Source organism: Canis aureus, chromosome 32, assembly GCF_053574225.1.
Source record: "Canis aureus isolate CA01 chromosome 32, VMU_Caureus_v.1.0, whole genome shotgun sequence".
In the NCBI taxonomy this organism is placed as follows: domain Eukaryota; kingdom Metazoa; phylum Chordata; class Mammalia; order Carnivora; family Canidae; genus Canis; species Canis aureus.
Genome location: NC_135642.1, coordinates 9,447,729 through 9,466,133, shown reverse-complemented (window position 1 = coordinate 9,466,133; position 18,405 = coordinate 9,447,729). Strand labels below are relative to the sequence as shown.

The 18,405-nt window shown below is 34.0% G+C and overlaps 1 protein-coding gene across 4 annotated transcripts in view; it reads left to right on the top strand.

Annotated features, from left to right (window-relative positions):
- LOC144302962 (uncharacterized) overlaps nucleotides 1-18,405 on the top strand; it is a 776,799-nt gene that overhangs the window by 669,762 nt on the left and 88,632 nt on the right. For 2 of the 4 annotated variants that reach the window (XR_013369974.1, XM_077880547.1), the window contains one exon: nucleotides 854-2,541. Coding sequence is in view for 1 of the 4 variants with exons in the window: in XM_077880547.1 (XP_077736673.1) it covers nucleotides 854-857 (4 nt within the window). In the remaining 3 variants the exon portion in view is untranslated. The other 2 variants (XR_013369977.1, XR_013369976.1) reach the window with 2 other exon arrangements.

Here is an 18,405-nt window from a genome sequence, read left to right as displayed (position 1 = left end):
GAGAGAGAGAGAGAGGCAGAGACACAACAGGCAGAGGAAGAAGCCCGACGTGGGATTCGATCCCGGGTCTCCAGGATCGCGCCCTGGGCCAAAGGCAGGCGCCAAACCGCTGCGCCACCCAGGGATCCCGAATCAGTGGAGTCTTGAGTAAAGTGAGCTGAGGTAAAGGCAATGCCTCTCAGCCTTATTTTCTTCTTTTGAGAAAGAATCTGTTGGGGGGCCAAGTTTGCCCTCCACTCAATCAAAGCAGACACGAAATTAGATCCTACACTGATTTTGCCTGTGTATGTCTAGTGTAATATATGTCTCACAAATGGATTCTTTCAGAGGAGCCAGAACCTGAGATGCCATGATTGATGGAAAAATCCAAGTAACCCAATTAGCACGAATGAAAAAGTTATCAAATGTGAAAACTTTAGGTGAATTAACTGCCATCCACTAGGTTATGATGTGATGAATAATGGGCATCTAGATTTTTATTAATGAATATCTAATGGAAAAGATGGGACTGGAACTAACAAGTTTAATTCCCAATACTGTGTAAAACAAGCCTAAGCCAGAATCAGGAGCCCTCTTGGCACCAGACCCTTTGACCTACAATAGGAAGCATCTTAACTCATAGGTGTGTTACTGGAAAGATACATGCCTGCCATCCAACCGTGTTTTCAGGGGACAGGATACTCTGTCTTAAACCACTCCAGCCATTACTGTATTGTCTTGACTGTCACAAGTACATCTCAGGATATGTATTACCCAGAGAATCACCAGAGTCAGTGGTTGTTCTGTACTTAACAAAGTAAACAGCAGTAGAGGGTGTTATTCACAATTGGATATATTTCTTTTTTTTCTTCAGATAAGGTTTCTATGAAGATGATTTCATTTAGGAATCAGAGTGAGGCTTATTCGTGGCCAGATAAATGGCTATCTCTGATGAATGCTGTGAAAGATCCCCCAAACATCTCTGGAACAAGTTGTTGCTGCTGTTTCCTGAAATTCTACCATCAAAGGTTTGTACCATTAGAGCATTGCCCTCTTTGGGGATAGGGAAGATAGCGTCTACGGTATCTTAGAAGTCAATGGCAAATATTCACACAAAGGCGTTAGTGTCCTCCCACAAATAGCTATAATGGAGTGACATTTTGTGAAGAAAGAGAAGACGACAGCAAGGTCCTGATCCTAGTCTGCCATGAAAGGGGCAGCCATATGGACTGGTGTCCCTGGAGTTAGTAGATTCAGTGAAGAGGATACATAATTCCAACTGGATCCTTGCAAGTCATGCTCTTCTTGCATTCCATCTCTGCACAAGTTCTGTCCTTATGGAAGGAAGTCTCTTTAAACCATGCCACTTTTCCTTCACTTTTCCTGGCTAACTGAGAACTTTTAAAGATTAAAGAAAGTACTTCAATCTTTTACTCATATCATAATGATTAGAATGCTATGTACATTCAACAATTTTTCTTTTCTTTTTTTTAAATATTTTACCTATTTATTCATGAGAGACAGAGACAGAGAGACAGAGACAGAGGCAGAGGGAGAAGCCAGTTCCCTGTGGGAAACCTGATGCAGGACTCGATCTCCAGGCCCCAGGATCACGACCTGAGCCAAAGGCAGATGCTCAACTGCTGAGCCACCCAGGCATCCCTCAACAGTTTTTCAAATGAGAAAACTGGAATTAAGAAAATACCTAGGATAAATCCCCCTTAGTTCACGATTTTGTTTTGGGCCACCCTAATTAAATGAGACTTGTTTTCCTAATATGTTTACACCTTAAGTTGGAAATGCATTTAGCTAGAAAAAATATTACAATATATGATTATATATTAAAATTACATGCATAAAAACCTTTAAATTAAAAAGCATCAATGCTAAGTGTAAAAAAAATCGTCAGTGTTTTGCCTATTATGAAATATCATGGCATTAAAATAACTAAGGAAAATACAAAAACACTAATTCAAAGGGATACATACACCCCTATATTTAGAGCAGCATTACTTTCAATAGCTAAATCATGGAAGCAGCCCACGTGTTCATCCATTGGTGAACAGATAAAGAAGATGCGGTATATATGTGCAATGGTATATTATTCACCCATAAAAAAGAATGAAATCTTACCATTTGCGACAACACAGATGGAGCTAGAGAGTATAATACTAAGCAAAATAAGTCAGAGAGAGACAAATACCATATGATTTCCCTCATATGTGGAGTTTAAGAAATAAAACAAATGAGCAAAGGAAAAAAAGAAAGAGAAAGAAACCAAGAAACAGACTCTAATTATACAGGACAAACTAATGGTTACCAGAAGGACGGTGGCTAAGGGGATGGGTGAAATACATGAAGGGGATTAAGGCGTGCACTTGTTGTGACAAGCACAGGGTGATGTACTGAATTGCTAAATCAGTATATTGAACACTTGAAGGTAATATAATACTGTTTGCTAAATAACAACAATTAAAATTAAAATTAATAATAAAGAAGAAAAAACAGGAACTTATCAATGTGATTTTTCTAGCTCATATAACATAGCCACTTTTTTTTTTTAAGTAGGCTCCACACCCTGCATGGAGCCCAACATGGGGCTGGAACTCATGACCCTGAGATCAAGACCTGAGCTGTTATCAAGAGTCAGACACTTAACTGATTGAGCCACCCAGGTGCTCCTGTAGCCACTTGTGAGGGGAAAAAAAAATCTCTGACTTTCTAACATTTTTACTGGCCAAAAACTCCCCCAAATTCTAACTTCACTTAAGAAAAGTATTTTTGTCTAAATGTTTTGGTTTCTTTTCAAATCTTTCCTTTCAAATTCAGGAAAATAAACTATGTATCTTCGTCAAGAAAGGATAAAATGCATACAAAAAAATAGAGATTAAAAGCTTCAGTGAAGGTCAAACAAACATCTCTTGGAATACATGCTATTTTTCTAGTGATGCACTTCCAATTGACAAGAGCTAATGTAGTGAATTGGGAATGGAACTATGCACCATTCTATTCTCAACTTACTAATGATTGGTGGCCTCCTTAGAAATTTAGTAATCATATACTAGATTTAGGAGGTTTACAGAATATGCAATTCCTTCTGAAAGAAATGAAATATCATTTAAAGTCTATACACAGATTTTCCCTATGGAAATGTTCTTAGCGGACACTTTAACAGGAGCAAGATGGCAGGCATAGAAATGAGAACATGGAATCCCAAAATTCTGAAGATGAATGGTCCTTTCTGCTGCAGTGAATTAATGCGATGTTTAGAAATTATTTACATTTATCATTAACTTAGATAAATTTCTGTTACATGAAGGAAGATTTTGCACTTAAGAAATATAAAAAGGTGCTTTGCTCCACATTTGTCTAAAGAAATGGAGGAATAAGGGAAGAAATGGGGGGGGTAGTAAGAAAGGGACCCAACATACTCTCAAAGGATATTTACACTTGTAGTTAGGAGTCATGAGACAAGAAAACTGAAGAGTCGTTTCTTTTTTTTTTTTCTTATTCCAAGTTTTCATTAATATTCTGGTTAGTTAATATACAGTGTAGTGTAATACTAGTTTCAGGTGTAGGACTTAGTGATTTATCACTTACAAACAACACCCAGTGTTCATCCCAAGTGTCTTCCTTAACACCCATCATCCGTGTATGTGTGTATCTATCTATCTATCTATCTATCTATCTATCTATCTATCTATCTATATAAAATGGATATATATATTATGCCTAAGACCAAACCAAAAAGGAGAAACTGCTAATACTAAAAGTAGCTATTAACAAAGGTTAAAGTCCAGTTTTTATTTGTATTAATATCTAATAGTCGAGCTTTTATTTTTTTATTTTTTTTAATAGTCGAGCTTTTAACAAGAAGAATGGCACATAATAAGTTGAAGAAAAAATATTTTAAAAACTCTTCTTAAAATCTGCTACAGATATCAGATTCAGGGAAATCTATTATGATGATATTTTCTTTAATGCTGACAACACTATTTTTACTGCAGTTTTTATTCCAAACTAGAAAAAGGCAATAATGATTTCACCCTGTAAGTTTTCTTCCACCTAAGTACTTCTCTCAGACTTACTATTTATTTACCCTATCTTCTGGGACATGACTACAAATCAGTTCCCAACCTGGGAATACACAAACCCCCCAAACTAATATGTAAAACACATTGTTCCATCATCCCATGGTTAACAATTGTGAAGAATTATTGGTCTTATAAATAATATTCAATTGAAATTTTAGAACAGATATGGCTCTGCCTGAGTAGTTTATTGGAAAATCATTTGTTTCACATCCGTTTTGGCATCCAGTATTCAATGTGAATTATGTAGTTATAGCCCAGTTTATTATATTTCTGTTTGTGCCACTGTGTATATATGTGTCTTAGGCTTTAAAAAGGTAATTTGTGCCCTCAAAATGTATTATGTAACAAACTGTGATTCATGCAAATCACTTTGATTTGTTTTCCAAAAATGTAACTAGCTTCGATTAATCAGTTGCTATTCATTTCATATGTCTCGATTGCACTCACAATAAAAGCTCCAGTGGGTTGTCACTTGCAGGGGGGCTGACCTCCAGAGGGTATGAAAGACACAACAATCAGACATGGTACCAACCGTACAATTATAGCATGTGTCCCCACAAGCTCCAGTAAATCACACATCACATTATGTTGGACTCCTGCCTCTCTCAAGTTCTCCCTTACCCAAGCCACCTACCTGCTGCAATCAGAGCACTCTGCGGTGTGTGGGTGCACAGCTCTTAACTGCTGAGACCTAGTCCATGATTCCCAAGGTGTAGCAGAAGTCAGCCAGGCAGATTGTCGTATCTGTGTTCTTTAGCCTGCCTATCGTGATGTATCAGTAGCTGGAAGTGCTGTGCTCCCGTACATGGACTTTGTTCTAGAAAAGAGGAAAGTAAAAGCTACATGTCAGTTGCAATTGTGCTTCGACATTGGTGATACACAATACTGTCACATGGCCTTTATTACTTGAAATGTAAAAATGGACATAGTGAAAACTTGCAAGAGATGTTATAAACTAACTATGGAAAATGTTCCCTTTTCTAAAGGTTTTATTTTAATTATGGGACATCTTAAAGTGTAATTACCACTCATGCTTTTACTTAAGTGTCACATTGTCTCAACCCTATCCCATAGGATGAACTAATAATAATGGAATGGGATTAGCATTTTGTAAGAGGTATATTATTATTTATTTTCCCAGGAATAACAGGGTACTTAGTGTCATCTAAAATAGAGGGCATTATTAAACCAAAACCACTTTTCTATGCCAGCTATTTATAAACCAACATATGAATAGTTCTAAAATATAGGGTACTGAAATGACTAATTGTACTGAGTAGACATTCATTTGGGGTAAAACTGCCCACAAAAGGAAGATTTGTATATGGAGTTCTGATATCACTCTGTCAGCCATTGCCAAGTTACTCTGATGACAACACAAGATCTTATTTCTTCTGGGGCCAATTACTATGGAAATAAGTAAAGGTTGGAGAAATGTAGCATTAGACATATTTCCACCATGTAGGGATATTGGGTCTGAACTGGGAAACAAGAATTCTCAAGACAGTAGACAAAACAAAAAGATGCCAATCATATGGCATATAACTGTGAACTTTTACATGGTTGAGTATCTACAAGATAAACCTCAGTTTCACCAAGGTAAAGGCCAAAAACAATAGTTGGCAAGTATTTCAAAAGGGAATTCTCAACTTTGACGCTGTTGCCACTGCATGTTTGCAGTTCTAATTTTCTGTTCTTATTCTTCTACTTTGATATATTGAAGAAAACAGAAAATGAAGTTGAATGAACTCTTGTTTATTGAGTTCCTATCATGTTATTCTTAATCAGGACCTTTTCTATGGCATTGAACACAATAGATTCGTGAAGGATAACAGTCCCTGTTTGAGCTATCAGAAAGTCAAAGAAGATAAGTTAACAATACAGATTTGTAACAGGCCTGAATACTCCAGCCTGTTAGATTTTCCTCTGCTTTACCATGAAAAAGAAGAAACATTTAGCTGTAAACCATGAGGAAACATTTATTTATAAGAGTTTTCTTTGTGAAGGTTCTTAGAAATAAAACATAATTTTAAATGATATCTTGATGTCCAATTTTTGTTAGGAAATAGGAAGTTGCAATAGACCACTGTAGCAGACTGAATAATAGTCCCTCAAAGATGTCCATGTCCTAATCTCTGACATCCATGAACATATAATCCTACACAGCATAGAGAAATTGCCTATTTGATCAAATTAATGCTATTGAAATGTGGAAATTAGCCCATATTATCCAAGTGGATCCAATGTAATCACAAGGGTCCTTGTGGTTAGAGGGAGGGGAAAGAATCAGAGTGAGAAAGGAGGAGATGTGATGAAAGAAGCGGGAAGGGAAGGGATGCTCTTTAAAGACAGAAAAAAGGAGGCAGGGGCCCAGGAAGGCTGTGGCCTCTAGAAGCTAGAAAAGGCTAGGAAATGAATTGTCCCTTAGAGCCTCCAGAAGGAATACTGCCCTGTTGCATTCAACATTTCATACTTCTGACCACCAGAAATGTAAAATAAAAGTATGCCTCATATTACTGTTCTTCACTTTATTGCACTTCACAGATACTGCATTTTTTTTTCTTACAAATTGAAGGTGTGTGGCAACATTGAGTCTCTTGGTGCCATTTTTCTAAAAGCATTGGCTCACTTTATGTCTCTGAGTCACATTTTGGTAATTGTTGCATATTTCAAACTTTTTCATTATCATTATATTTGTTACGGTGATCTGTGATCTTTGATGTTACTATTGTAATGGGGGCAGGACACTGCAAATCACCCCCACATAAAATGGCAAACTTAGTGGATAAATGTTGTATGTGTTCTGAATGTTCCACTACCAACCAGCCATTCTCTCACTTCTCTCCATCTCCTTGAGCCTTTCTATTCCCTGAGATATAACAATTTTGAAATTATGCCACTTAATCACCCTACAATAGCCTCTAAATGTTCAAGAGACAAGAAGAGTCGCATGTCTCTCATTCTAAATCAGAACCTAGGAATGATTAAGCTTAGTGGGGAAGGCATGTTGAAAGCTGAACTAAGCTGAAAGCTAGGCTTCTTGTACCAAATTATTTTCTAAGTTATGAATGTAAAGTCAAAGTTCTTGAAGGAAATTAAAAGTGCTACTTTAGAAAACACATGAATGATAAGAAAGTGGAACAACATTATTGCTGATATGGAGAAAGTTCTAGTGTTCTGGATAAGACATCCAACCAACCAGCCACTGTATTTCTTTTCCCAAAAGCCTAAACCAGGGAAAGGCCTTAACTCTCTTCAATTCTATGAAGACTGAAAGATATAAGGAAGCTACAGACGAAAAATTGGAAGGTTGATTCATGAGGTTAAGAAAAGGTAGCTATCTCTGTAACATGAAGCATAAGGTGAAGCGAAGCAATAAGTTCTGATGTAGAAGCTGCAATAAGTTATCTAGAAGAGCTCACTAAGCTTATTAATGAAGGTGGCTACATTAAACATCATATTTTCAATGTAGGTAAAACAGCCTTTTATTGGCCTCAAAGCTTCAAAGAACAGATTGACTCCCTTTAGGGGCTAATGCAGCTGGTGACTTGAAGTTGAAGCCAGTGCTCATTTACCATTCCAAAACTCCTAAGGTCCTTGAGGATCATGTTAAATATATTCTGCCTGTGTTCTGGAAATGCAACAACAAAGTCTAGATGACAGCACATCTGTTTACAACATGGTTTACTGAATATTTTAAGCCCACAGTTGAGAACAATTGCTCAGGAAAAAAAAAAAAAAGAAGATTGCTTTCAAAATATGACTCATCATTGACGATGCACCTGTTTACTCAAGAGCTCTTATGGATATGTATAATGAGATTAATGTTGTTTTCATGCCTGCTAACACAATATCCATTCTGTATCCCACCGATCAAAGACTGTTTTTGATTTCCAAGTCTTATTATTTAAGAAATACATTTCATAAGACTATAGCTGATTCCTCTGATGGATCTGGGCAAAGGAAGCTGAAAACCCTCTGGAAATGATTTACCATTCTAGATGCCATTAAGAATATTTTTGATTCATGAGGAGAGGGCAAAATAGCAACATGAACAAGAGTTTAGAAGTTGATTCCCATCCTCATGAATGATGTTGAAGGATTCAAGACTTCAGTGGAGGAAATAAGTGCAGATGTGGTGGTAGAAAGAGCAAAAAGAACAAGAATTGGACGTAGAGCCTAAAGATATCACTGAATTGCTACAGTCTCATGATAAAACTGTAACGGAAGAGGAGTTGCTTCTTATAGATGATCAACAAAAGTGGTTTCTCGAAATGGAATCTACTGCTGGTAGAGATACTGCGAAGATTGTTGAAATGATAACAAAAGATTTAAATATATACAAACTGAGTTGATGATGCAGTGGCAAGCTGTGAAAGGATTGACTTCAATCTTGAAAGAAGTTCTACTGAGGGTAAAATGCTATCAAAAAGCACCACAGAGAAATCATTCATGAGAGGAAGAGTCAATTGATACAGGAATATTCATTATTGTCTTTTTTTAAGGAATGGCCACAGCCACCTCAGCCCTCAGCAACCATTACCCTGTTCAGTCAGCAGCCATCAACATAATGGCGAGATACCCTACCAGCAAAATGATTACAAGTCACTGAAAGTTCAGACAATAGTTAGCATGTTTTAGCAATAAAGCATTTTTAAATTAAGGTATGTACATTATTGTAGACATAATGCTATTGCACACTCTATAGACTACAGAATAATGTAAACATAACTTTTATATGTGCTGGACAACCAAAAAATTCATTTGACTCATTTTATCGTGATATTCATTTTGTTGCAATGGTTTAGAACCAAACCTACAATATCTCTGAAGTATGCCTGTGATAAATTTACATTGTAGAAGACACTAAATTTGTGTTAATTATTTACAGCAACAATAGGAAACAATACAACCATCATCCTTACCTTAAAAATCAAAACAAAACAGGTAAAAGTAGAAAATTAGAGTTTTTGAACATTAGATAGCTGGTGATTTAAAAAAAGGAAAAAAAAACTAAGGGAATTAAATGTTTAAATGGACAAGTCTTTCCTAAGACAGAGTCATATAGCTGCTTTTAATGCTGGGCAAACAATAGTAGACGAAGGTAAGGAGAAACCAGCTTAATCTTTAACAATAAATAGCTACATGTGGTTAGTATGACAGATTACAGTCTCAAAGAGCCCTCATCACAGAATGAGTCTGTACCCACTCATCAACTCTTTTCCAAAAGGCCATCACTAAGTGGTTAGAGACAATGCTAAAGACTGGAGAAACATCTCCCCCAGGCACACAGAGACTTCATCAAAGCACAGGGCAGAAGCCACTAAATGCTGCAGGCTGCAGGAAGGGAAAGAGTAGAAGAGCTACTTCTTCCTGAGTTGAACAGGACATATTCACTGGGTCTTTCACTGATTTGGGAGCAGTAGCCCACTGAAGGCTGGGAGTGGGGTAAGAAAACTGAGCAATCCTGTAGGTGCATCAATGGATTAGAGAACCTGCATAGACAGAAATGTCCTCAGATACAAAAAGTCAGGACAAGTCTGGAGAGCAAAAAGAACTTCCAGTAACTCAAAGAGTTAGGGATTGAGTTCTTAACACAGAAGTATCTCTACAGAATTACTGGTGCTCATATCTCAAGCCCTACTGAAAATACAGTGCTGATCCTGACTTCAAACTATTTGAAGCCAGTGGCAAATTGGATCTAACTAAATCTGTCACAAAGTCTGTGTTCAGCTCAACTGCAGATTAGACTGAGCACCAATCCTAGCAACCTGACAGCGGAAGGGGAAAGCCCTTTGCTGGTAGTTTCTAATGTTATTGACACAAAAGACTGCCATAGATTAAAATTGAATAAAAATTTGAAACATGTGAAGAAGTAGGAAAATGTGACCAATAAGGAAGAGACAGGAGCAACCTGACAGATAACCCAAATATTGAATTTAGCTAACCTGAAATTTAAAATAATTCTGGTAAATGTGTTACAGAATCTAGTAAAAACTGAGGAAGGAAGAGGTTGAAAATTTCAGAAGACATGTAAGATTATTTTTAAAAGCTAAGTAGAAATGCTACAACAATATAAGAAGTATAAAATTCATTCATTGGACACAAGAGCATACTGGACACACCAGAAGAAAAGATCACTGAACTGGAAAACAACAATAGAAATAAAACAGAAATACAAAAAGAAAAAAAAAATCTAAACTGAACAGGGAATCCAAGACTTATTGAATGATTTCAAATTATCTAGCATATATATAATTTGAGTTCTAGGGAGAGACAAAGAAAGAGAGACAATGGGGCAGAGAATTATTTTAAAGAGATAATGGCTGCTAATTTTTCAAAATTAATGAAATATATCAACCCATACACTCTTGGCACAACATAGTAGAATTGCTAGAACAAAAAAAAAAAAAAAAGAGAGAGAGAGAGAAAATCTTAATGACATCTAGACAAAAAAACAACTTACATGCAAGAGAACAGAATAATAACAATAATGGCTGAATACTCATTAGGGGAAAAAAGCCAGAAGGCAATGGAATAACAACTTTAAAGTACTGAAAGCAGAAACAGAATGCTGTATATAGCAAATATATCCCCCAGAAATAAAAACTAAATAGACATTTCAAATAGACAAAGAGGTTTATATTTATATCATATTTATATTTATATATAATATATATTTATATTTATATCAATAAATAATCTATGCAAAATGCTCATGGAAAATGTTAGTATTAAGGAAAATAATACAAGCTAGATGTATCTTGTATCTTGTATATACAAGGAAAAAATATAAATCACCAGAAAGAGTAACTATGTGGATAAATATGAGCTTTTTACAAATATATGTAAATATATATTATATGTTATTATTATATATTACATATAAATATAATATACTTATATATTACATATAAATATAATATATATAAAAACATACTTATATATTACAGTGTGTAGTTGTAAGTATATTACAATACATATAAATATATATTACATATAAATATAATAATATATAAGTAGGAGAAAGTAATGTTATATTATCATAATTATTAATCTGTTACTGATCTATTATCTATAATTAATTATAACCATTATATTTTATTATATAAGTATATACTATATTACATAGTACATATTATATAATTATATTTTGGTTATATATTTAAATATATTTTATATATGAAATTCTAATTATATATAGTATACTTAAATACAATTGGTGCCTTTGCATATATATTTATACTTAATTTAGGACTATTGACAATGTAAAGAAAAAGTAATAAGATAATAAGATATAAGAAAGTAAAATATATATAAAATACATATTCACAATATATATTTGTGAATAAGAGGGAGATTAAATAGAATTATGCTGTTGCAAGTTTTCTACATTGCTTCTAATATGTGAAGGTGGACAGTGATAAGTAAAAGATGAATATTATACTCCCTAGAACATACACGAAAAAGTAATAAAAACAACCCATTAAGGAAGTAAAGTATAATTCTTAAAAGTATTTGATTAAGTGAAAAGAAAGCAAAAAAAGAGAAGCAAAGGAAGATCAGATGGTACAAATAGAAAATAAATGCCACAATGACGAATTAAATCCAATAATATAAATAATTGCATCGAATATAAATGTGCTACGTGAAAAAGGCAGAAATTTTCAGACTGGATTTAAAAAGTAAGACTCAACTATACGTCTTTAAGATGTGCACTTTAAGTATAATGAGGAAACAAATAATGATAGAGATATTTTTTTAATGATAGAGATTTTTAACATCCCTCTGGATAAGTAGACAAATTCACAATGATAGAGATTTTAATTGCTAGACTAATAGAACCAACTACAATAAAAGGTAAGTAAAAATAGAGAAACTCTGAATGATATTACCAACCAAATTGGACAAATTAATATTTATGGAACATTCCATCCAACAACTCTGAGACACAAATTTTAAAATGCACGTGAGATAGCAAAACAAATCATGTGCTGGGTCATAAAAGAAGTCTAAAAACTGTCAAGAAAATGAAATCATACAGAATATTTCTTTGACTATAACAGTATTAAATTAAAAATCATATACAGAAAACCTCAAACTATTTAGAAAATAATCACACACATCTAAACAACCCATGAAATAAAGAATAAACTGCTAGGAAAATTTTTTAAATATTTCAATGGGGCACCTGGGTGGCTCAGTCAGTTAAGCATCTGCCTTCAGCTCAGGTCATGATCACAGGGTCCTCTGATTGAATCCTGCATCAGGCACCCTGCTCAGTGGGGAGCCTGCTTCTCCCTCAGCCCCTCCCCCTATTCACCCTTTCTCTTTCTCTCTCACACTTTCTCTCAAATAAATAAATAACACCTCTTTAAAAAATAAAATAAATAAAATACTCAAATTGAGTAAGGATGAAGATACAATACATACACATTTGTAAGATGTAGCTAAGGCAATGCTTGAAAGAAATTTATTGATTTGAACTCCTGATTAAAGAAGAAATGTTTGAGGAAAATGATCTCATTTGATCTCATTGATGAAATGGAAAACAAAACAACACACCAACTAAACAACGTAAATGTTAGTTCTTTGAAAAGATTAATATATTTTATAAAATTCTAGCAGGATTAGCCAAGAAAAAAGAAAAAAACAAATTTCTAGAATGGAAGAGGCAATAGTGCTACAAGGCCTATAGTTATTAAAAGAAAAATAAGAAAATAATTTAAAAATTATATGCCATTAAATTGACTATAGGTGAAATGGAAATTCTTTGAGAAATACAACTTACCAAAATGGATACACACAAAAATAGAAAGCCCCATATATAATAGGAGAAATAAAATTCAAATTTTATAGACATGCACACACAGATACACAAATTTGAGATCCATATGGCTTAACTGGTAAATTCTACTAAACATTTCAGAAGAAATAATACCAAGCTTACACAAAACTTCTTACAAAATAGAGGAGAAGGAAAGAAACATTTCTCAAGTCACTTATGGGGTCACAATAGCTCAAATTACAAATTTGACAAGGATATTACCAAAAAAAATTTAAGGAAATAAAATTACAGATAAAAGTCACTTATGAATATACATAAAAATCCTCAACAAAACATTAATAAATCAAACCCAGCAATATATAAAATGGTTGATACATTACATAATTAATGGCTTATATACAAGGAATTTAGTTGATTTAATAATCACAAATCAATATAATTCATCACATTAACATAAAAAAAGAAGAAATCATATGATAACAAATGGATAAAAGTATTTAACAAAATTTAATGCTTATTTGTGATAAAATTCTCAGCAAACTAAAAATAAGAGAATTTTCTCAATCTGATAAAGGGCAACTATTAAAAACATACAGTCACAAACAAATTTAATGGCAAAATATTGACTACTTTCTCCCCAAGAGGTATAAGAATGTCTATTCTCACTATTTTAACATTGTACTTACTGGAAGTGGTAGTCATTGCAATAAGGCAAGAAGAATAAACAGAAGGCATTGATATTAGAAAGATAATAAAAAGAAAAGTGTTCTTTATTCCCAAGATGATATGACTAAGTACAAGAAAACCCTAAGAAATTCATGGGGAGGGAAAACTATTACAACTAATAAGTAAATTTAATGCATTGCAAGATATAAGGTTGAAATACAAAAATCAGTTTTATTTCTCTATACTAGCTTTAAAAAGGAAATCTGAAATTAAAAAAAAACTTAGAAAGCATTAAAAAATCAAATACTTAGGAATAATTTTACCAAATGTTATTTATTATATCTGTCTTGAAAACTATAAAGCTTTGCTAAGAAATGTAAAGATCTTAATAAGCAGAAAGAGATACCATGTTCTTGATTGGCAGACTTTATATTAAGTATTCATTACCTTCAAATTGATCTATAGATCCCACAAAAGTAACCAAGTACTGGCAACATCTTTTGACGAAATTGATACAGTGATTCTAAAACTTATTTGGAAATGCAAACTATAGTCTAAACAACCTTGAAAAGACAAAGTTGAAAATTTTCCACCTTCTGAATTCAACACTTGCTCTAAAGCTAAACTAATCAGGACAGTTTATTATTGGAATACGGAGATGTAAATATATCTACATGTAAACAAGCAATTGATTTTCAACAAAGGCATAAGATTCTTTGGGGAAAGCAGTGTCTTGTTAACAAATGGTGCTGGAAAGACTGTACAGATAGATGTCTGGATGAAAAAAGACCCTGGACCCCTACTTCACACCATACCCAAAAATCAATTCAAAGTGGATTATAGACCTAAACATGAAAGCTAGAACTTTGCAATCTTACAGAAGATCTTTGCAACCTTACAATAAGGCAAATTTTCTTAAATTCCAGAAGGATAACTTAGAGATTATATCTTGGTTTTTACCCAAGAGAGATGAAAGTGTATGCCTCCCCCAAAAAAATGTTTACTATATTTTTAATTTAAAAAATTTTAAAGATTTTATTTATTTGAGGGGGGAGAGAGCATGTGAACGTGGTGAGTTGCTGAGGGAGAGAAAGAGGCAGGGAGAAAGAATCTCAAGCGGACTCTGAACTGAGCTCAGGGCCATCCGGGTGTGGGGTGGGGGAATGACTCCATCTCACGACCCTGAGATCATGAGATCATGGCCTGCACTGAAACCAAGAGTCTGGCACCCAACCTACTTAGCCACCCAGGTGCCCTTGTATGATTAAAAGTTGCTAAAAGAGTGGAATTTAATTGTTCTTAGTGAATGCATGAATGAATGAATGAATGGACACGTACTAATGGACTCAATGGTGGGAATTCTTTCACAATGTGTATATATATCAAATCATCACATTTGTACACTTTAAATATATTACAATTTCATTTTTAACTACACTTCAATAAAGCTGAAGGAAAAGAATATCCATAGCAGCCGAAAACTGGACACAATTCAGATGTTCCTCAGCAGAATTGATAAACAAGTTGAGGAATAGTTATACAACAGAATCCTATTCGGCAATAAAAAGGTAAGAATCCTATTCGGCAATAAAAAGGTAAGAACTATCAATTCATGCAACAATAAGGATGATTCATAAAAGTGTTTTCTTGAGGAAAACAAGGCTTCCTTTCTTGAGGAAGCCTTTTATATAAAATCCAAGAACTAGTAAAACTAGGGTGTGCTGAATGGAATCAGAGAATGGTTACCTTTGGGAGGGAAGACTGACCAGATAGGGGCAAAAAGGAACCCCCTGGGGTGGTGAGATTGTACCATGGCTTGTTTTGGATAGTGGGTAAATGGGACTATAGTATTGTCAAAACTCTTCAAATTGGATACTTGAGAACTGTCTATTTTATTATATGTAAAATGTACATCATTTTTACTGTATGTATAGACTCACTTACCCGAGACACTAAATAATTCTATAACATACTGACAATTGTCTTTTGCAAGCATTTCTAATAAATTTAGAGTCATCTAATAAATTTAAAATGAGTCATCTTATCCTGAATATAATCGAACTTCTACATATTACTACCATTTATGAAAAGCAGAGGGTAAAGAAACAAGTTATTTGATATGACAAGGAAATAAACAGCCAAATCCAAAATATAGAATATTCTAAAGGACAATTCTTATTTCTGATCTTATTTCTGCTAAAGAAATGAGGAGGATCTGTTATAGACTTAAAGAGACAACCAAATAAAATGTACTGCTTAGGCCTTGTTTGGATCTCTTATTGAATAAGCCACCTGTAAAAGAGACATTTTTAGAACAGTTGAAATTTGAGTATGGACTAGGTACTAGCTGATAGAATGTTACTGCCTTTCTAAACGTGATACTGGCATTGTGACTACATTTTTAAAAATCTCTCGGTTGTTAGCAACATATAATGAAGTATTTAGAGTTAAACAGCATGAATGTCTGAAGTTTCTTTTAAAAGATTCCAGCATAAATAAAAATTAAGGGATGGAGATAAATCGAACACGTTTGGCAACAAGGTTGAGACCTACTGACTCTAGGTAATGGGAACATACGGTTCATTATACTATTTTATTGTATTTTCTTTTGTGTATGTCTGTAATATACAAAAATAAAAATTTTAATGAATTATTTTATGTGAACCACAGACTACTCTTCCAGTAAAAGAGATAGCTGGCTATCACTCAAGTTTTTACCAATATACTTCCAAATTACCTATAAATCATTTACTGTTTTTCAATTTTTGTCTTGTACTGATCTGTTTAAATCATTAAACAATTAACACTAATGAGTTAATTAAAGCAAATATCATAGCTAATAAAATTAATTTCTTTTTATTATTTTTATAGTACATCATTAAATGAATTTTCATATATATTTTATATTATTATATTTAATACTATATATTTTAATATATTTTTATATGTATCTTATAGCCAGATACTATCCCTTTTCTTCCCCCAACGAAGGCAATAAGCCCAATCTCTAATGAAGCCTTATAGACTTTAATAAACTGGATCTTTTTTCCAAAGTATTTTTATTTTTCAATTGTATCAAGTGAACAAAATTAATTTTTACTAGCATCAACTTCTCAACTCCAGTGTGCCTTTAAACTATTAGTGAACATGTAGAGAACTAAAAGTGAGGTAGATTGTCTTTTCTCATTACAATGACGATCCAAACTTGACACATTAACGAATCTCAATCTTTTATTCACCAAGGTAAAGACTCCTACTCTCTCTTCCGTTATCATCTCAAAGGACATTTTTTGCAAGTTTTTTTTTTTGTAAAATATATTGAATAGTTTTTCATACTGAAATATTTGGTGGTTAATACTTTCTTTGGCAATGTTAGTCTCACACTGATTATGTGCTTCCATTTTTAAGGAAGGTTAATTATACATCAAAAGATACACACTATCTTAACACGCTGATGTCATACAAGATTCCATTTAATTACCAGCTACTCCACAAATCTATTCCTGATCTCACCTTTCCCACCTATCCATATCTCTTCTCTGTGTCCTCAGTGAATTTGATCTGTATCACTTTTTAGGATATGTATTATCTTCAGTCCACATTTCTGCCTTTGGAAACATTGTGAGTCAACATGTAAAATTCTCTCTGCTTTGAAGTTAGAAAACATAGTTTCTTCAACCTAGGCCAAAAATCCAAAGTCCCTGAACCTATCTCTCCATCTGTTAGAGTGAAAGCAACGTTAACCTACCTCACAGTGTTATTCTGAGTATTAAATGAGATTCCCTGTGATCTTCATACAATATCTAGTACATAATATGAACCTCCATAAAGGTTAGCAGTTTGTATTGTCATATAGTTATTTCCACTCATCTGTTCCCCACACTCGCTCATAAGTTTCTCAAGGTTAAAAATTGTACCAATTAGTTCTTTGCATATAGTAAGGTCTTAAAAATAGTTCAGGAGAAGAAATAAAGGAAAAATGACATTTTTAAAAAATTCTATTTATTTATTCATGGAAAACACAGAGAGAGAGGCAAAGACACAGGAAGAGGGAGGAGAAGCAGGCTCCATGCCGAGCCCAATGCAGGACTTGATCCCAGGACTCTGGGATCACGCCCTGAGCCAAAGGCAGACGTTCAACTGCTGAGCCACCCAGGCGTCGCAGAAAAATGACATTTTAAGTGGATAAGAAATGTTAAGGAGTATTTTAAACAAAATGTTTACTTAACACAAAAACAAAGGAAATATATCATATTGGGTGATTAGATTCTCTTCAGAGAATGCCAGCCAGTATAAGATTACAGAAGAAGGACATATTTTAGAAGTAATTTTAAATATGAGTTGTGTTTATTAGCAAAGATAAGAGTAGTTTCTCCTAGCTTTACTACATTTTGTTTACCACCCCATATTGAATAAGTAATTTGGCATTAAGCAAAATAAAATCCCTATGGTGAGATGGAATGTTTCACTCTCCAGCAGTTGGTGCTGCCATTGTTGGACTCCCTGAGCACCAAGGAGATACAGAATGAATCTAAAATGAAAGGGCAAACCAGGAAGCACAAGTAGTGAGATTTGAAAGAGATGACAAGCCAGAAGTCTGGGTGACTTTAAAGGATAAGAAGCTTAAATCTACCGGGATGGCAATAAAATACTCCTTGCTTCAACTGTGCCAAAAAAACATGTACCTAATTCTGCATTCCCAACAGCATCGGCATGGCTGACCAACTATGGCTATACCTACAAGTAGAACCAGAAGAACAGAGCAAATCTGATTCATTGGGAAAATACTAACAATTGATTCCTTTCCAAAGCTCCAAGATGCTAAATGGACAAAAAATACCCAAGTGCTCTGAACTAAAGAATCATCTGAAATGGTAA